Consider the following 20217-nt stretch of genomic DNA (forward strand, 5'->3'; position numbering starts at 1 on the left):
ACCCAAAACTCTGAGTTTTTCACCCTGCAATAAAATCTACCACTGTCTGTTTCACACACACAGATTCCACTTCATCCCAAAGGCTTTTTGGAAGCTTTCTCTATGGATGAAGGTTAAAAGCAGTGTTCTCCTGGGGGCCAAGACTTTTCAAAACAAGCAGAGAAATCTTCCCTGTGCCCTGGGTTCCAGCAGGGGTCCTAAATAATTCCCTGGAATTGTTTGGGATGAATTCCCTGGAATTATTTCGGGTTCCAACAGGGATCTGTTGGAGCCATTTCCTCCTGGGATTATTTAAGGTCAGGTTGAATGGATTTCTGAGCACCTGATGGGGTTGAAGATGTCCCTGCTCACTGCAGTGGGGACCTGATGACCTTTAAATGTCCCTTGGTTCTGTGGCACTCATCCCACCGAATGATCCACCCAAGCCACCAAAGGAATTTAACGGGACGTTTTTAAAGACATTTCTCTGTCTCTTCACATTGCACCAGTGAGCTGGGGGACAAACACAAACTCCTCAGGCTGCTTGGAGCACCCAAGCAGACAGAAATGATGCTGGAAAAAGCCTGATGGGTTGATTTCCCAATCCCCCCTTGCATCCCATAAAAAGTGGTAATTGACATTTTAATGCATGACATGTCGCATTCCTTCATAACGCTGCCGTAATTGAATCCACGTGAAGCCGGAGTGCTCTGGGTGACCCCGGAGTGTGCCACACACCTGGAAGCAGTGAAGTTCAATTAATATGTCATTGCTACTAATAGCAGCTACTACTGAGAACCTCCAGCCAGTGGCTGCTCCAGGGGAAACAGTAATCCTTGGATTTAGGCAGATAATGTACAGTAAACACCAAGGAGCCATTGTTTACATGCAGCGCTGCTTTGGATCAGCACTTAAAATCTTGCTCTCTCTCTCTCCGTAATTTGCTTTTTTTTTCACTGAATTCCGCCGTTTAATTCACCCCCGTGCTGCGTTTGTCTGGCTTGGTGTGCAAAAATTTGCAGCTCCTAAAATAAAATCAGCTGAGAGCCATTAGTGGAGTGAATCAAACAGCGCCGAGACAAAGGCTTGTGCAATAAAAAGGGAGCATAAATCACACCCTTGCACAGAAAGAGAAAAAAAAAAACCTGTGATAAAATGGCCTTAAGGATTTGATTTAATCTGTCAAAACCCAGGAAATTTAGAGTGGAGGGTTGAGAGCCCTTCTTTTGCTTGGTTTGCTGTTAAAATGAAGTTATCAAAAGTCCTACATCGAGGAAATGGATGTGCACGCACCAGGAGCCTGAATATTCCCTTCATTCATTTACTGGTCCAGCAGTAAATTGAGGTTGAAATCAATTGAGGAGATGCTCCCTTTGCATGGGAGGAAAGGGCTGAAATTCTCCTTTTTATTTATTTCAAAATCAGGTCTGATGATTCCACTCAGCTGTGGCTCTGGGGACAACCTGTGTGTCCCAGGGGCTGAACCTGGGAAATTTTTAAACCACTTGTCCAGCAGGGAATCAAAACTGATGCAGCTCTGAGGAACCTGGGCTGGTGGAAGGTGGATCTGGATAATCTTTAAGGTCCACTCCAACCCAAAGCATTCTAGGATTGCTCCTGAATCCACAGTTTCACTCAGTGTGACTACTCAATTTTCACTCAGTTCTGGCTCTGGAGACAACCTGTGTGTCCCAGGGGCTGAAGCTGAGAAATTATTAAACCACTTACCTGTGGAGTTTTGGCTTCTTTTTCTACCTCTGCCTCTGTCAAGGTTGGGATTGAAGCACTTGAGATGGAATTTCATGTTCAGACTCAAATGTTTATTATTTCTTATCTATATTACAAGTGGTGAGTCCTACAGCATTCTACTAAGGAGGTACAAAATGGCCGACCATCCTTCTCTTCAAGGCCTTTTAAACTGCCCACTTAAGAAATGACACCTCAATTATTTTCACTTTTAACCCAATAACCAATCACCCGTGCCTGCAATGGGGACTTTTTATCCAATGACACAAAACCACCCAAACCCATGGAGGAGGAGAAGGAGAAGGAGAAGGAGAAGGAGAAGGAGAAGGAGAAGGAGAAGAAGGAGAAGGAGAAGGAGAAGGAGAAGGAGGAGGAGAAGGAGAAGGAGAAGGAGAAGGAGAAGGAGGAGAAGGAGAAGGAGAAGGAGAAGGAGAAGGAGAAGGAGAAGGAGAAGGAGAAGGAGAAGGAGAAGGAGAAGGAGGAGAAGAAGAAGAAGGAGCAGCCTCCACCCTAAAACCTCCATCTTGCTTTCTATCTATTCCTGTATTCTAAACCCTTCAACTCTGAGTTTCCCACCCTGTGATATCACACACTTCCATTCAAACTCCACACCCACAATCCCAATTTTCTAATTCAATTTTGGAAGCCTTCTCCACAGCCCCAGGTCAAATAAAGTATTTTCTTGTGGGTCTGTGCCCTTCAGCACAGAAAGTTTAAAATTCTCAGCATCCAGGACTCCCACACTTCCCCAGTAGGGAATGAAAACTGATGGAGCTCTGAGCAACCTGGGCAGGTGGAAGGTGGAACTGGACGACCTTTAAGGTCCCACTCCTGTGGGAAATGGATTTGTAGGGAATTCTCCAAGCCTGGCAGAAGGCTCACACAGTTTGTGCATCTGTGTGTAAACCTTGAGACAAGAAATGCTGACTGAGAAATGCCCTGGAACGGGACAGACATTGCTGAGAGAGAAATGGAGTTTCAAAGGATGGTTTTGTTAAAAAAAAAAAATGGACAGTTTGGAGAAATAGAACTGTGAAAGGTGAATTGTAGTGGGACCCATGAGGGGAAATTTTAGATGTTTGGTTTTAAGGCATTTACAGCAAAAGCTGATAGGGCAAGAAACGCTTAGAGTGCATTGTAATTAAGAAATAGTTGTCTTCTGATTTTGATGGCATGAATTATAACATCTGTATTGTCTCACCCTTCACATGACACTGAAAATAGAATAAAAGTTTTTAAAACACCTCTCAGTTGCCCCATCTCTGGGTCAGGAAAAGGCTCAATCCAACGGACTCCAACCCAAAGCACTCCAGGATTGCTCCTGAATCCACCATTTCCCCATTCTGGCTGGGATTATGGAGGAGAATTTCGAGTTTCAAAGATCACATCACCTGGAAAAGAGTGAAGACACCGAAGAGCACAGTGGTGATTCATGAGGAGCTTGGCCTCTGCACAGAGCCCCTGTTTGCAGCGTCAGCCCTGTGAGTTTTTGTTGGTGTCCAGGCAAACCTCGGGGGAGTCGCGGTTTCTGGCTGGGTAATCCCCAAAGATCCCAGTTTTTATTGAAAGTGGGGCTGGATTTGTGCAGGGCTGCCCTCCTCCCCCTGCACCTCTCATCACCGCATCCATTTCATTCCTCCAGCCACGCCGGGCTCTCATCTCAGATTTGCCTGAGATTTATCTGTCAGCTTTATCTGCTCCTAAATTCACTTCAGCTCTGCAGCTGATCCTCCCAGGGATTCGTGATAAATTATATTCCCTGTGTTTTTCATGCTCCTATTTCCCCTCGCTCTGCTTTTGCAAATCTCAGTTTCGAGCCTGCTCTGCTGACCTGAAATCCCACATTTATGGGCTTAGAAGCCAAATTTCCCCAGTGATGGTGGGCAAAGCAGTTGGGAGAATATTCCTTCATGTTAATTATACAAATTTTGCTAATTCTGAGATCCTCATGGTGTTTTTTTTTTTTTTTTTAACTCTCCAGTCCATGCTGCATTTTTTGAGGGTCAGAGGCATCAGTGGAATCAATCCCACTGTATTTGCACTGCCCAACACTCCCAATCTATTCAGGGTAAACATTTCTCTGCCAATCCCCACTGCAGGAAGATTTCCCAAGATATGCTAATGGCACCTCTCCAGTGCTGGAAAAACCCCACAGCAGAGAAAGCTGGGGGAAAAAAATAAATATAGATAAGATTCTGGGTTAAAAAGGGGGAAAAGAGGAAAAAAAGCACATTCAGAATTTGTCTTTTGGCAGGAGGAGAAATAAAATAATTTCTGGAGCCACTCAAGTGACAAAAGGAAGGTTTGGAGACAACAATTTGGACCAGTTTGTGTTGGTGCAGGGAATCTACTGATTTCTCCCCTCAAAAAATGAATGTATTGGGAGACTTAAAGCCAAGGATCTCATTTAGCTGGGGTTGGTTTTATGGAGAGCTCAGCATGAGAACAGTTGATTCCAGGAATTTTTGGAAATTCCTAATCAGTAGTACAAGAAAACAGAGAGATAATTCCATATATTTGTCTATAGCAACATGAAATTTTCTCCTGTTTGGTTGTTTGCTGGTTTATTTTGGATTTTTGGGGTTTTTGGGGGGTTTAGGGTTTTTTATAGGTAAGAAAATATCAAAAAAATTAGTTTGAAGGCATAAAACCAGGTTTTCTACTTCCTTGCAAATAATCCCAATCACAGCATCATTTCCAAAGTCATAAATTGCTCTGGGATTGGGCTTTTCCAAGGAGAAGGTGTAAAATAACTGAGCAGGAGGAAGTCACAGGGAGATTTTAAAGGCACTGGGCTGGTTCTTAGAGCCTTTTTCCTACCTCAGACATAAAAGCTTCCTCATCCTGACATTTCCTGGCTGGAATTTTCTTTTTATTTTTTGGGGTTTTGGTTTTTAATTTTTGGTTGGTTGGTTGGTTGGTTGGTTGGTTTTTTCTTTGTTTAGTTTTGGGATTTTAAGAGAAAATGCAAAGAGAGAACAGTTCAATCTCCAAGCCTGGTTCAGAACACCATTTTCCCTCATTTTCCTGTGAGTGACCCCGAACTGATGAACTGAGGGGGAAGTCCAGTTGTCCTTGAGGGATTTCAATCTTTAATCCCCATCTTTTCCACAAAAAATGTGGAGAGAGGAGCCCACACTGGAGCAGGTTTGCTGGTAGGGCCTGTGACCCCAAAGGAGCCCCAGGCTGGAGCAGATCCTGCAGGAATGACCCCTTGGGAAAGGGAGAAATTCCTGAGGGAATGACCCCATGGAAAAGGGAAAAAATTCCTAAAGGAATAAGCCCATGGGGAAAGGGAGCAGTTCCTGAGGGACTGACCCCATGGAAAAGGAGAAATTCCTGCAGGACTGACCCCATGCAAGTTGGAACTGCTCTTGAAGGAATGACCCCATGGGAAAGGGAGAAATTCCTAAAGGAATGACCCCATGGGAAAAGGGATCCACCTGGAGCAGTTCCTGAAGGAATGACCCCATGGAAAAGGGAGAAATTCCTGAGGGACTGACCCCATGGAAAAGGGAGAAATTCCTGAAGGAATGAACCCATGGAAAAGGGATCCACCTGGACCTGTTCCTGAAGGACTGACTCCATGGAAAGGACCCACACTGGAGGAATTCCTACAGGAATGACCCCATGGGAAAGGGAGAAAATCCTGAGGGACTGATCCCATGGGAAAGGGAGAAATTCCTGAAGGAATGATCCCATGGAAATTGGAGCAGTTCCTGCAGGACTGGCCCCATGGAAACAGGATCAGCTTCTGAAGGACTGACGCCATGGAAATTGGAGCAGTTCCTGAAGGACTGACCCCTCGGAAAAAGGAGAAATTCCTGCAGAACTGACCCCGTGGAAGTTGGAGTAGTTTCTGCAGGACTGACCCCATGGAAAAGGACCCACACTGGAGGAGTTCCTACAGCACTGACCCCAATGGGAAAAGGGATCAAAATCCTGCAGGACTGACTCCATAAATAAAGGGATCAGTTCCTGAAGGAATGACCCCATGGAAATGACCCACACTGGAGTAGTTCCTGAGGGACTGACCCCATGGAAATGGGATCAGCTCCTGAAGGATTGACCCCATGGATAAAAGGAGCAGCTCCTGCAGGACTGACCCCATGGAATAAAAGGAGCAGTTCCTCTAGGGATTGACGCCATGGAAAGGACTCACACTGGAGGAGTTCCTGCAGGAATGACCCCACGGAAAAGGGAGAAATTCCTGAGGGACTGACCCCATGGAAAAGGGAGAAATTCCTGAGGGATTGACCCCATGAAAAAGGGAGAAATTCCTGAAGGAATGACCCCATGGAAAAGGGATCCACCTGGACCTGTTCCTGAAGGACTGACCCCATGGAAAGGACCCACACTGGAGGAATTCCTACAGGAATGACCCCATGGGAAAGGGAGAAAATCCTGAGGGACTGATCCCATGGGAAAGGGAGAAATTCCTGAAGGAATGATCCCATGGAAATTGGAGCCGTTCCTACAGGACTGACCCCATGGAAACAGGATCAGCTTCTGAAGGACTGACGCCATGGAAATTGGAGCAGTTCCTGAAGGACTGACCCCTCGGAAAAAGGAGAAATTCCTGCAGGACTGACCCCATGGAAATTGGAGTAGTTTCTGCAGGACTGACCCCATGGAAAAGGACCCACACTGGAGGAGTTCCTACAGCACTGACCCCGATGGGAAAAGGGATCAAAATCCTGCAGGACTGACTCCATAAATAAAGGGGTCAATTCCTGCAGGACTGACCCCATGGAAAAGGGATCAGCTCCTGAAGGATTGACTCTGTGGAAAGGGATCAATTCCTGAAGGAATGACCCCATGGAAATGACCCACACTGGAGTAGTTCCTGAGGGACTGACCCCATGGAAATGGGATCAGCTCCTGAAGGATTGACCCCATGGATAAAAGGAGCAGCTCCTGCAGGACTGACCCCATGGAATAAAAGGAGCAGTTCCTCTAGGGATTGACGCCATGGAAAGGACTCACACTGGAGGAGTTCCTGCAGGAATGACCCCACGGAAAAGGGAGAAATTCCTGGGGGATTGACCCCATGGAAAAGGGAGAAATTCCTGAAGGAATGACCCCATGGGAAAAGGGATCCACCTGGACCTGTTCCTGAAGGACTGACTCCATGGAAAGGACCCACACTGGAGGAATTCCTACAGGAATGACCCCATGGGAAAGGGAGAAAATCCTGAGGGACTGATCCCATGGGAAAGGGAGAAATTCCTGAAGGAATGATCCCATGGAAATTGGAGCAGTTCCTGCAGGACTGGCCCCATGGAAACAGGATCAGCTTCTGAAGGACTGACGCCATGGAAATTGGAGCAGTTCCTGAAGGACTGACCCCTCGGAAAAAGGAGAAATTCCTGCAGAACTGACCCCGTGGAAGTTGGAGTAGTTTCTGCAGGACTGACCCCATGGAAAAGGACCCACACTGGAGGAGTTCCTACAGCACTGACCCCGATGGGAAAAGGGATCAAAATCCTGCAGGACTGACTCCATAAATAAAGGGGTCAATTCCTGCAGGACTGACCCCATGGAAAAGGGATCAGCTCCTGAAGGATTGACTCTGTGGAAAGGGATCAATTCCTGAAGGAATGACCCCATGGAAATGACCCACACTGGAGTAGTTCCTGAGGGACTGACCCCATGGAATAAAAGGAGCAGTTCCTGAAGGATTGACCCCATGGAAAGGACTCACACTGGAGGAGTTCCTGCAGGAATGACCCCACGGAAAAGGGAGAAATTCCTGGGGGATTGACCCCATGGAAAAGGGAGAAATTCCTGAAGGAATGACCCCATGGGAAAAGGGATCCACCTGGACCTGTTCCTGAAGGACTGACTCCATGGAAAGGACCCACACTGGAGGAATTCCTAGAGGAATGACCCCATGGGAAAGGGAAAAAATCCTGAGGGACTGATCCCATGGGAAAGGGAGAAATTCCTGAGGGAATGATCCCATGGAAATTGGAGCAGTTCCTGCAGGACTGACCCCATGGAAACAGGATCAGCTTCTGAAGGACTGACGCCATGGAAATTGGAGCAGTTCCTGAAGGACTGACCCCTCGGAAAAAGGAGAAATTCCTGCAGAACTGACCCCGTGGAAGTTGGAGTAGTTTCTGCAGGACTGACCCCATGGAAAAGGACCCACACTGGAGGAGTTCCTACAGCACTGACCCCGATGGGAAAAGGGATCAAAATCCTGCAGGATTGACACCGTAAATAAAGGGATCAGTTCCTGAAGGAATGACCCCATGGAAATGACCCACACTGGAGTAGTTCCTGAGGGACTGACCCCATGGAAATGGGATCAGCTCCTGAAGGATTGACCCCATGGATAAAAGGAGCAGCTCCTGCAGGACTGACCCCATGGAATAAAAGGAGCAGTTCCTCTAGGGATTGACGCCATGGAAAGGACTCACACTGGAGGAGTTCCTGCAGGAATGACCCCACGGAAAAGGGAGAAATTCCTGAGGGACTGACCCCATGGAAAAGGGAGAAATTCCTGAGGGATTGACCCCATGAAAAAGGGAGAAATTCCTGAAGGAATGACCCCATGGAAAAGGGATCCACCTGGACCTGTTCCTGAAGGACTGACCCCATGGAAAGGACCCACACTGGAGGAATTCCTACAGGAATGACCCCATGGGAAAGGGAGAAAATCCTGAGGGACTGATCCCATGGGAAAGGGAGAAATTCCTGAAGGAATGATCCCATGGAAATTGGAGCCGTTCCTACAGGACTGACCCCATGGAAACAGGATCAGCTTCTGAAGGACTGACGCCATGGAAATTGGAGCAGTTCCTGAAGGACTGACCCCTCGGAAAAAGGAGAAATTCCTGCAGGACTGACCCCATGGAAATTGGAGTAGTTTCTGCAGGACTGACCCCATGGAAAAGGACCCACACTGGAGGAGTTCCTACAGCACTGACCCCGATGGGAAAAGGGATCAAAATCCTGCAGGATTGACACCGTAAATAAAGGGATCAGTTCCTGAAGGAATGACCCCATGGAAATGACCCACACTGGAGTAGTTCCTGAGGGACTGACCCCATGGAAATGGGATCAGCTCCTGAAGGATTGACCCCATGGATAAAAGGAGCAGCTCCTGCAGGACTGACCCCATGGAATAAAAGGAGCAGTTCCTCTAGGGATTGACGCCATGGAAAGGACTCACACTGGAGGAGTTCCTGCAGGAATGACCCCACGGAAAAGGGAGAAATTCCTGAGGGACTGACCCCATGGAAAAGGGAGAAATTCCTGAGGGATTGACCCCATGAAAAAGGGAGAAATTCCTGAAGGAATGACCCCATGGAAAAGGGATCCACCTGGACCTGTTCCTGAAGGACTGACCCCATGGAAAGGACCCACACTGGAGGAATTCCTACAGGAATGACCCCATGGGAAAGGGAGAAAATCCTGAGGGACTGATCCCATGGGAAAGGGAGAAATTCCTGAAGGAATGATCCCATGGAAATTGGAGCCGTTCCTACAGGACTGACCCCATGGAAACAGGATCAGCTTCTGAAGGACTGACGCCATGGAAATTGGAGCAGTTCCTGAAGGACTGACCCCTCGGAAAAAGGAGAAATTCCTGCAGGACTGACCCCATGGAAATTGGAGTAGTTTCTGCAGGACTGACCCCATGGAAAAGGACCCACACTGGAGGAGTTCCTACAGCACTGACCCCGATGGGAAAAGGGATCAAAATCCTGCAGGACTGACTCCATAAATAAAGGGGTCAATTCCTGCAGGACTGACCCCATGGAAAAGGGATCAGCTCCTGAAGGATTGACTCTGTGGAAAGGGATCAATTCCTGAAGGAATGACCCCATGGAAATGACCCACACTGGAGTAGTTCCTGAGGGACTGACCCCATGGAAATGGGATCAGCTCCTGAAGGATTGACCCCATGGATAAAAGGAGCAGCTCCTGCAGGACTGACCCCATGGAATAAAAGGAGCAGTTCCTCTAGGGATTGACGCCATGGAAAGGACTCACACTGGAGGAGTTCCTGCAGGAATGACCCCACGGAAAAGGGAGAAATTCCTGAGGGACTGACCCCATGGAAAAGGGAGAAATTCCTGAGGGATTGACCCCATGAAAAAGGGAGAAATTCCTGAAGGAATGACCCCATGGGAAAAGGGATCCACCTGGACCTGTTCCTGAAGGACTGACTCCATGGAAAGGACCCACACTGGAGGAATTCCTACAGGAATGACCCCATGGGAAAGGGAGAAAATCCTGAGGGACTGATCCCATGGGAAAGGGAGAAATTCCTGAAGGAATGATCCCATGGAAATTGGAGCAGTTCCTGCAGGACTGGCCCCATGGAAACAGGATCAGCTTCTGAAGGACTGACCCCATGAAAATTGGAGCAGTTCCTGAAGGACTGACCCCTCGGAAAAAGGAGAAATTCCTGCAGAACTGACCCCGTGGAAGTTGGAGTAGTTTCTGCAGGACTGACCCCATGGAAAAGGACCCACACTGGAGGAGTTCCTACAGCACTGACCCAATGGGAAAAGGGATCAAAATCCTGCAGGATTGACCCCGTAAATAAAGGGATCAGTTCCTGAAGGAATGACCCCATGGAAATGACCCACACTGGAGTAGTTCCTGAGGGACTGACCCCATGGAAATGGGATCAGCTCCTGAAGGATTGACCCCATGGATAAAAGGAGCAGCTCCTGCAGGACTGACCCCATGGAATAAAAGGAGCAGTTCCTCTAGGGATTGACGCCATGGAAAGGACTCACACTGGAGGAGTTCCTGCAGGAATGATCCCACGGAAAAGGGAGAAATTCCTGAGGGACTGACCCCATGGAAAAGGGAGAAATTCCTGGGGGATTGACCCCATGAAAAAGGGAGAAATTCCTGAAGGAATGACCCCATGGAAAAGGGATCCACCTGGACCTGTTCCTGAAGGACTGACCCCATGGAAAGGACCCACACTGGAGGAATTCCTACAGGAATGACCCCATGGGAAAGGGAGAAAATCCTGAGGGACTGACTCCGTGGGAAAGGGAGAAATTCCTGAGGGACTGATCCTATGGAAGTTGGATCAATTCCTGAGGGACTGATCCCATGGTAGAGGGAGAAATTCCTGAAGGAATGATCTCATGGGAAAGGGAGCAGTTTCTGCAGGACTGACCCCATGGAAAGGACCCACACTGGAGGAGTTGCTACGCGACTGACCTCATGAAAAAGGGAGCAATTCCTGAGGGACTGACCCCATGGAAAAGCTCCATCAGGAGCTCCCCCTGAGCCACTGGAGAAAATCAAGAGCATTTTGAGCCCAGGAAGAGAAGAGTGGGGGAAAGGTATTTTTTAAGACCGACTTTTTATTTCTCATTATCCAACCCTGGTTTGACTGGAAATACATTCATTTTTCCCCAAGTCAAGCCTGCTTTGCCTGTGACAGCAATTCCTGAGCGTTCTCCCTGTCCTTGCCTCAACCCAGGAGCCTCCCATGACATTTCCTCTGCCATGTCCAGCTGAGGAGGGGTGGCAGAGGGGCTTTGGTGACAGAGTGGCTTTGGGGGCAGAGTGGTGACAGAGGGGCTTTGGTGACAGAGTGGCTTTAGGGGCAGAGGGGCTTTGGGGGCAGAGTGGATTTGGGGGCAGAGTGGTGACAGAGGGGCTTTAGGGACAGAGGGGCTTTGGTGATAGAGTGGCTTTAGGGGCAGAGGGGCTTTGGGTCAGAGTGGCTTTAGGGGCAGAGGGGCTTTGGTGACAGAGTGGCTTTAGGGGCAGAGGGGCTTTAGGGGGTGTCCAGCACTCAGACAGGGCCCACCCTCCACAGGAGACCATGGTTGGACCTCTTGGGACAAAGGAGGGAGCTGAGCCTGGACATTCATTGTCTGACTGGTTTTGTGTGTAAAACCAGTTGGGAGTGGAGAGGGAGAAGCTTTCAGCATTTGCACTGTGTGTTCCTCACCGATTCCTTGGGGTTTGAGGTTCAAATTTCAGGATCAGCATCTAAAGGCCCAACAGACAATTTTAGGGGGCAGCGTCTTCTAGGTGTCTTTCCAGTGGTGACAGAGACTGAACTTGGGTTATCTTTGTTTAGGTAAGATTGAACCTATCCCAAATTCCCACAATAAAACATGGAAACCTTGATGATAAAGAAAGAAGGCCACCCCGACTAAAGAAAGAAGGCAAGAAAAGCTGGAAACAATAACAAGGAAAAGCAGCAAGTTCCTCTATGGGTGAATTTTTACTTTTCCCACACCAGAACTTCCCAAACAGCCTGATGGCACCAGCAAGGAAACTTTTCCTTTCCTTTCCCCTTTTCCTTTCCCCTTTTCCTTTCCCCTTCCCCTTTCTTTTCCTTTCCTTTCCCCTTCTTTTCCTTTGCCCTTTTCATTTCCCCTTTCCCTTTCCCCTTTCCCTTTCCCCTTTCCCTTTCCCCTTTCCCTTCCCCTTTCCCCTTTCCCATTTCCCCTTTCCCATTTCTCCTTTCCCCTTTTTCAACTTCCCCTTTCCCCTTTCTTTTCTTTTTTTCCCCTTTCCCCTTTCCTTTCTCCCTTTCCTTTCCCCTTCCCTTTTCCCCTCTCCCCCTTTCCCTTTCCCTTTCCCTTTCCCCTTTCCCCTTTCCCCTTTCCCCTTTCCCCCTTTCCCCTTTCCCCTTTCCCCCTTTCCCCTTTCCTTTCCTCTTTTTTTCCTTTACCCTTTTCCTTTCCCTTTTTTTCCTTTCCCTTTTCCCCTTCCCTCTATTCCCACTGTTTCTCCTGCCTTGTTGAGGTTCCACTCTGGGAATCCCACACCGGTTTCAGCTCCTGCCTTGGAGATTTGGCTGATCCAGGTCCATTTTTGGGGCTGAGGTCCTGAGTTCCCAAAAACGACCTTGGCCAGAATTTCTGCTTCCCCTCTCCCTGCCCCTCCCTGCCCCTCGTGCTCCAGCCCCTTGTGAAAAGCTCATTCTTTACTTAAATTTCTCTGTCTGTCCGTGGTAAAAAACCCATTTAGAAATCAAAGGTGCAGTTGTTAATGACAGCACATTCATTTGCTTATGTCTGTGCTCAGAACAGAGTAAAACATCACATAATTAGGCATAAATAGCATTATGCATAAATAACGTTTTCCATCCATCACTTCTAAATCATGACTAAAGTATTTATAAACTTTACCCTCAAGTTTTACCAAAGTCCTCCTGACAGTCATTATATAATGTACTGAATGCCAAGCAGCATAAAATACCACCAAAAAAAAAAAAAAAGAGGGAAATGTTTTTGAATCAGAATTCCTCTATTCCTCGCAGATCCATTATTCATCTCCACTAGATTAGTCACACTGCTCATATAAGCCAAGGACCACTGAGAAAACAAATCTCTGAGCAGGACTTTGAAAAAGTAAATAAAAACACTCACATTGACTTTTCAGAATGTTCAAAGGATTTCAGACAGATAGAGTAAAAATGATCCAGTGTGTGCTTTTCCCACTAGGTTTTTTTCCAGTTTCCCCAGCCAAGAAGCTTCCTCTCCCTGATTGATACACTCCCTCTCCTATTCCCAGCTTTTGCCTTTTAAACTATCTCCCATACTCAAAAAAAATATGGTTTGCAGCTCATATTAGCAGCAGCAAATGTTTGGTCACGAAACTTTGGGTGTCATAATTAATACCAATTATCAGAGCCCTATGAAAATACTTTCGGAAAATTCGTCGAATTCCAGCTCCGGTTGTGGAAGGGGAAAAAAAAAAAAAAAACTTAAGTTGACCTTAACAAAACAACTTTATTCTCCTTAGAAAACTGAAATTGAAAACCTGACCCGAACATGAGCGCTGAGAGTTTTTAACTTGGGCATATTTTTTGCAAATATCATCCATTTGGATCAGTCCATCAAGCCTGACAGCTCCAGCAGAGCTGCACGCCTGTGCTGTCACTGCACAGCACACACAGCGTTCCCCCACTTCCACAGCAAGGACAGCAAAATAAAACCCCACATTTACACGTTTGAAGGGTTAAAAAAAAGACCCCACAACCTTTATTTCATTTTTAAACAGCCGTATTTTTTCTGGATAGGAGCTTTTGACAACTTCCCCCCCAAATGCTGTCTGAGCAACAAGAAAGAGCCTGGAGATTTCCTTCCCTCCACCCTGATTAGAAATGGGATCCATGCCCCAGCTGGATATTTCCAGTTCATGCCCAGTAGAAATAATTTTCTGTCCTATTGCCAAACGCGTCCCATGTGGCCGGCAAAGGCTGGACAATGGCAGCGATACAGCTTCCAGAAAGGAGCTGAAAACGATCCCCTGCAGCCGGAGGCCTCCGCTCTGCATAGTTTCATCATTCCAGCGCCGAGATTCCGCTTCCTTTTTTCCCCCTTTCAAGTGTTCAGCTCGAATCCATCCTATTCCCGATGTTTATGGCTCCCACCTTGTCTGAAGGGGACACGGCACCCCAAAAAGGTCGATCCCAAAATCTTCCACATCCCCGGTAATCCTCAGGCACCACCAGCGAACATCAACACGGGACGGCGGTGCCGGGGCGAGTCAAACAAATCCCGAGGAATCTGTTTTATTAGCATTTATAGGATTTGCGTGTGTGTGTGTGCACAGCCACGCTTGGGAGCGGTGGTTACGGGGCAAAAACAAAATAAAAAAATCCGGGCGATTCCTCCGGGGACCATCAGCGCTGGGAGCGGCGTGTGGACGGCGCAGCCTGGAAATGTTGGGATGTCTGACGGTGTTTTCTTTCCTGAGGAGCTCGGTGGGATTTCTCGCAGTTAATACTTCAGCTAAGCACATCGGAATAAAAGTGAAGCCGCGCTCTGCGCTCGGCTCCGCTGCCCCGATTTCCTCCCCCAACCTCCACCGAGGGGAAAAGAAAAAAAATAAAGCAGGAAAACTCCACCAACACCAAAATCGCGCTGCCAAGTTTTTGGGGGCAAAATCGGCGCTTTTAGGGACATTTTCAGAGGATGGCAATCCCCGTCGTGCTGCCTTTCCCTGGAAACAGCGGCTGGAGCGGCCCTGGGAATTCCTTGGAATCCCGGGAGGGGCAGGGATGGGACGGGAGCGGAGCCGGGGGTGCCGCCCCAACGCCTGAAAGATGCGAAATTGCCCCAAAAAAAAAGTGTTGGAGCTTGTCCTCATGGCCACCCAGACACGGGGCACCCACCCGGGCAAGGGAGATGCCAAAAGAGTTTTTGTTGTGGGGTAGATGGGGAAAAAGAGTTTATTTTAGGGTGGATAGGGTTGTTCTCACCTCTCGTTTTCCGTCTCCTCTCTCTCAGCTGAAAACCCTGGCAAGGAAAAAATAAAAACAAAAAGGAAAAGGTTGGAAATGTTCCTCTGTTACACAGCTCTCACCTGGGAACGAAACTCTTTCCCTTTTGGAGAGTTTTCCCCTCCAAGCAAAGGGGAAATGTTGTTAAATAACAGCGGGGTTTGTGCGCGCCCGGCGTAGGATCCCACAACAAGATATCCGTGAAAACACGATCAGAACATTTAAATAATAAATTATTTTATTTATTCTCCTGATTTGTTTTCGCCCCGACGAGGAGTTTTTTAGGAAAAGGGCGGCAGGGAATTCCCTGGAGCCGCCTCGGGCTCACCGAGCTGCGCACAGCGAATCCACCCCGATACATTTGGGCCGCCCTTGCAGCACCGGGATTTTCTCTTTTTCTGTTAAAAACATTCCCAAATCTGCCCTTTCTCCAAACCACCGCAATTTTTTGGAAGTACAACACTCTCCCCTCACGTTTTCCTTTACCACCCTGTCGTTTGTCTCTGTATTTTGTTCACAGGACACAGAAATGTCCCACATAAATTCCTTTTCGGGGTTAGCGATCACGGAGCTCGTTGAATAGGACCCGTTGATATACAGCTGATTTTCCGTAAAAAAATAAATATATCTATATATAAATAAAATATTTTCCCCTATATATATATTATAATTTTTTTACCTCTGCTCATACATCCAGTTTCGGCTGCGGGCAGAGGTTTCATTGAATTTCGAGAATTTCCCCGAAAAGCAGAAGTTTCTTTTCGACGGCTAGTTTTGGTTTTTCGGTTTTGGTTTTTTGTTGTTGTTGTTTTTAGGTTTTGGGGTGGGGGTTTTTTTCCCCCTAAATTGATTTTCGTTTGTTTTACTCTTCAAAAAGTCCCATCCGGAACACGCTCAGGTTAAAATGAAAACAAAAACACAGCTGAGGGTTAAATCTCCGTCTCCAAGGTGCCCAGCAGAGGTGTCCCCATAGAGAGGGGCACGGGGCTGTTGTTTTCCCCTGTTTTGCGGGTAAAAAGGACAACGAGGGAGGAATAAACGGGACACGCCGCACATTCCGCCTTTCGCTCAGCTTTCCTTGACCTGCGAGCCTAAATCCAGATTAAATCCCACCCATGCCCTGCAAAGCCGCTGTCCCCGGGCGCGGTGCCGGTACCTGAGCGGGAGGGGATGGATTAGGAGGATGGATTGGGGGGATGGATTGGGGGGATGGATTGGGGGGATGGATTGGGGGGGATGGATTTGGATTAGGAGGATGGATTGGGGGGATGGATTGGGGGGATGGATTGGGGGGATGGATTTGGATTAGGAGGATGGATTGGGGGGATGGATTGGGGGGATGGATTAGGAGGATGGATTGGGGGGATGGATTAGGAGGATGGATTGGGGGGATGGATTGGGGGGATGGATTGGGGGGATGCATTTGGATTAGGAGGATGGATTGGGGGGATGGATTAGGAGGATGGATTGGGGGGATGGATTGGGGGGATGGATTTGGATTAGGATACCTGACCTGATGGATTTGGGGCAGCCCTGGAACCCTTCAGGGCTCCGCTCGCCCCACATGTCCGGCCGGAGGTGCCGCAGGGTGCCCGCTCGCCATCCCGGGATCTCGGGCAGGTTGAGGAGCTCGGGCTGTCCCTCGGTGTGACCGGGCCGGGCTCTCGCTGCTCTCACGGGATTATTAATTACAGAGCCCCCGGGCAGGTTGCGGAGCTCGGCCTTTCCCTCGGCACGGCCAGGCCGGGCTCTCGCTGCTCTCACGGGATAATTCATTTCAGAGGCCCGGGTGAGCTGCAGCAAACGCTCCGGCCAAGCCTCCCGCGGGGATTAAGGAGCGGGGCATTGTGTCCCCCATCCCCCTCGGGATGCGGAGCCGCCTTGTCCCTCCGTGTCCCTCCTTGTCCCCCCTTTCCCTCCGTGTCCCTCCGTGTCCCTCCGTGTCCCTCCGTGTCCCTCCTTGTCCCCCCTTTCCCTCCGTGTCCCTCCGTGTCCCTCCTGGTCCCTCTTTGTCCCTCCGTGTCCCTCCTTGTTCCCTCCTTGTTCCCTCCTTGTTCCCTTCTTGTCCCTCCGTGTCCCTCCGTGTCCCTCCTTGTTCTGCCTTGTCCCTCCGTGTCCCTCCGTGTCCCTTCTTGTCCCTCCGTGTCCCTCCGTGTCCCTCCGTGTCCCTCCGTGTCCCTCCTTGTCCCTCCGTGTCCCTTCTTGTCCTTCCTTGTCCCTCCGTGTCCCTCCTTGTCCCTCCGTGTCCCTCCTTGTCCTTCCTTGTCCCCCCTTGTCCCTCCGTGTCCCTCCTTGTCCCCCCTTCCTTCGCTGCTTTAGTCCCCACGCGTGTCGGGGCTGGCTCGGGGGCTGTGGCTGTGTCCCCGTGCGGGTGGCACAGGGACACACGCCTGGCTCGGTGTCCCCCGAGGCTGCTCAAGGGCTCCCGTCGGGTTAAACCCGGCCCGGGCTGGGCTTGATTCCCTCACTCGGACATGACGAGGGACCAGGCATGGCTTTAGTGACAGAGGTGGCACCGAGATCTCCGGGGAGGGGTCCCGGCACCTTCTCCATTTGCTGCTGCTCCGGCAGCTCCGGGGTTAAGCCCAGCCCGGCGGGGGCTGACGGGCAGCCGAGCTCGGCCCCTCCCCGGCGTGTGCGAGCGGAAAGTGCGAATACATTTGTGTGTAAACGTGTAAAATGGTGTAAAATGGCCATTACACACGTGAATAAACGCGCGCTGGGGTCCGCCCGAGTACCTGCGCGTGTGTCCAGGTACTTTACCCAAATAAAGCTCTTTACCCACCACAAAGCTCTCGGGTGATTTCCCAGCGCTGGGCAAGGGCCCCACGCGTGTCACGGCCCCACACCCCCCGTGTCCCCTCCCGCGGGCAGCTCAGCCCCGGCTGGGGCTCCGGGGCCCCCTCGGGGTCACCGGGAAGGGCAGCGAGGGCCGGGGGGCTCGGTTGGGGCTGTGCCCCCGCCCCGGCTCCCCCCAGAGCTGGGTTCGGGTCCCTCGGAGGGCGCTGCGCGGAGGACACGTCACGGATACGTTATCCCCTCCCCTGCCGAGGCTCTGCTGGCTTTCTGCAGCCTGTGCTAAAGAATTAACCGAGAGGTCCGCGTCAGAGCTCCTGCTGCCCCTGGGGGAAAAAAAAATATATAAATACATTTTTAAAAAGGCGAGGAAAGAACAGAAAAGAAAAAAAAAAAAAGAAAAAGAAAAAAAAAAAAGAACGGAGATATCGGTGCTTTCAGACGAGGAGCGTGGCGGCCGTGATTTCCGAGAGGAGGGGAATTTTGCCTTCGATCCTTGCCGAACTGCGGGAGGTGAATGTAGCAAACCCTCCCCTTGCCTTTGAAAGGCACGTCTCTGCCAAAGAGCTACCGCTCCGATCCTGAAATACGTGACAAATAAACAAGAAACCAAAAAAAAAAAAAAAAAAAAAAGAGAGAGGTAGAGAGAGGAAAGATTTCTATCCTTCAAATTCTTTTTCTTTAAAAGGGGAGGAAAAAAAAACCAAACAAAAAACCAAAAAAAAAACCCGAAGCAAACCAATAAATAAAAGCAACAAAATCAATGCCGCGCCTCTGCCAGCGCTCGGACTTGTTTGGAAAGAGACAACGCTGAAGTGGCACAGGTCCCGAGGAAAACGGATCCTTTAATTTGACTCCGCATGAGAGGCGCGCTCGGAGCCGGGCGCAGCGGCGGCAGCGGCAGGAGCGGCCCCGCAGCCCCCGCGGCCCCCGCGGCCCCCGCGGCAGCCCCGGCGCTGCCGGAGCCCCCCGGGCGCGGCCGGAGCGGCGGCGGCGGCGGCAGCGGCGCCCTCGGGCCCGCCCGGAGCGGGGCGGCCGAGGGGAGGCAGAGCCGCTGATCCCGGAGCGCCCCGGCCATCGGCAGCACCGGCTTCGATCAGCGGGGAGCTCGTCGTGTCCTCGGCATCTCCGGGACCAGCTCGTTTTGCACTTCGTTCTATACGCCGTTCGTTTTCTCCCTTTTTTCTTTTCTTTTTTTTTTTTTTTTTTTTCCTTCTCCTGAGAGACAAAATGTCCAAAAATGGTTCAGCCTGCTTAGCCCAATGATTTCTTGCACGGACGCTCTATTTTCTTTTTTCTTTTTCTTTTTTTTATTTTTTTAATTATTGTTTTTGGACGGGGCAGGATTGAGTAGAAGAAATCGTTCGGTGAAGGGGTCCCGGCGTTTTGCTCCCCGTTAAGGAGAAGATCAAGATCCGATTCCCAGCTGCAGGCAGAGGCCGGGGGTGCCGTGGGTTTTCATTCTGGCTTTGGGAGCCCTCGCTGCTGCAGGCTCAGAGCAGAACTGCCTTCTCCGAGCGCCTTTCCTGCCCTGCTTGTAGCCCAGAGATCGCCTCCCCCCTCCTCGCACCGTTTCTGTTCCTGTTGGTTTTGTTTGGTCGGTTTAGCTTTATTTTTTCCCTCCCTTTTTTGTCTTTTTTTCCCCTTTCGTTTATTATTGTTATTATTAATTATTTGATTTGGGTAAATTGCCTTCCCAAAACGAAAACACTAACTCTGGAGTCGAAATCCATGCCCCCTGCCATTCGGAAGAACCGGGTCTAATATGCCAGTGACATCTCCGCCTTGCAGCAGTCGCGATGAAGGAAAAATCCAAGAACGCGGCAAAGACTAGACGGGAAAAAGAAAATGGAGAATTCTACGAGCTGGCCAAACTCCTGCCCCTGCCCTCGGCCATCACCTCGCAGCTGGACAAGGCGTCCATCATCCGCCTCACCACCAGCTACCTGAAAATGCGGGCCGTGTTCCCCGAAGGTAAAAACAGCCCCGGGGCTCCGGGAGGGACGGGGAGAGAGGGGCAGGGGGTGCTGGGTGGGCACGGCAGGGAGGGGGTGCCCGCAGGGGTCTGAGAACGGGGAGAGACAGCGAGAAGGGATTGAGGGAAAAGCGGGCTGGGATTGATCCCGTCTGCCCCAAGCTCGGTGGTGGTGAGAGGCAGAAGCGGCTGCTTCATCCCCCCTTTCTCCCCATCCTCCTCCTCCTCCTCCTCGGGTGCCGCTTCAGTTCCAGTGGCTCCGAGGTCCCGTCCCGGTGAGAGAGGGCTCGGTTCGTGTGTTCAGCCCCGGTTCCCGGGGATGGCCCCTGGGCACGGCGCTGCCCGTCCGGGGGAAACAACCCCAACAGTGCGGTTGTTGTTATTAGTATTTTGTTTTGGTTGGAGTTCCCGGAGCCAGGGAAGCCCGCTGGCAACGAAGCGCGGCCGCTCCGCAGCGAGGCCCTGCGGCTTCTCCGGCTACAGAGAGGGG

General features: G+C 50.1%; 1 protein-coding gene across 1 annotated transcript in view; it reads left to right on the forward strand.

The window, feature by feature from the left end:
- Positions 1–19551: 19551 nt before the first annotated feature.
- The window catches only part of SIM2 (SIM bHLH transcription factor 2), a 71421-nt gene continuing 70755 nt past the window's right edge, over positions 19552–20217 (forward strand). The window contains exon 1 of the mRNA XM_054293731.1: positions 19552–19726. Within this exon, the coding sequence (XP_054149706.1) occupies positions 19552–19726 (175 nt within the window). The remainder of the gene's footprint in view (positions 19727–20217) is intronic.

The sequence above is a fragment of the Melozone crissalis genome, unplaced genomic scaffold (assembly GCF_028551555.1).
Source record: "Melozone crissalis strain CALT ecotype California unplaced genomic scaffold, PUWL_Pcris_2 ptg000187l_1, whole genome shotgun sequence".
Taxonomy (NCBI): Eukaryota; Metazoa; Chordata; class Aves; order Passeriformes; family Passerellidae; genus Melozone; species Melozone crissalis.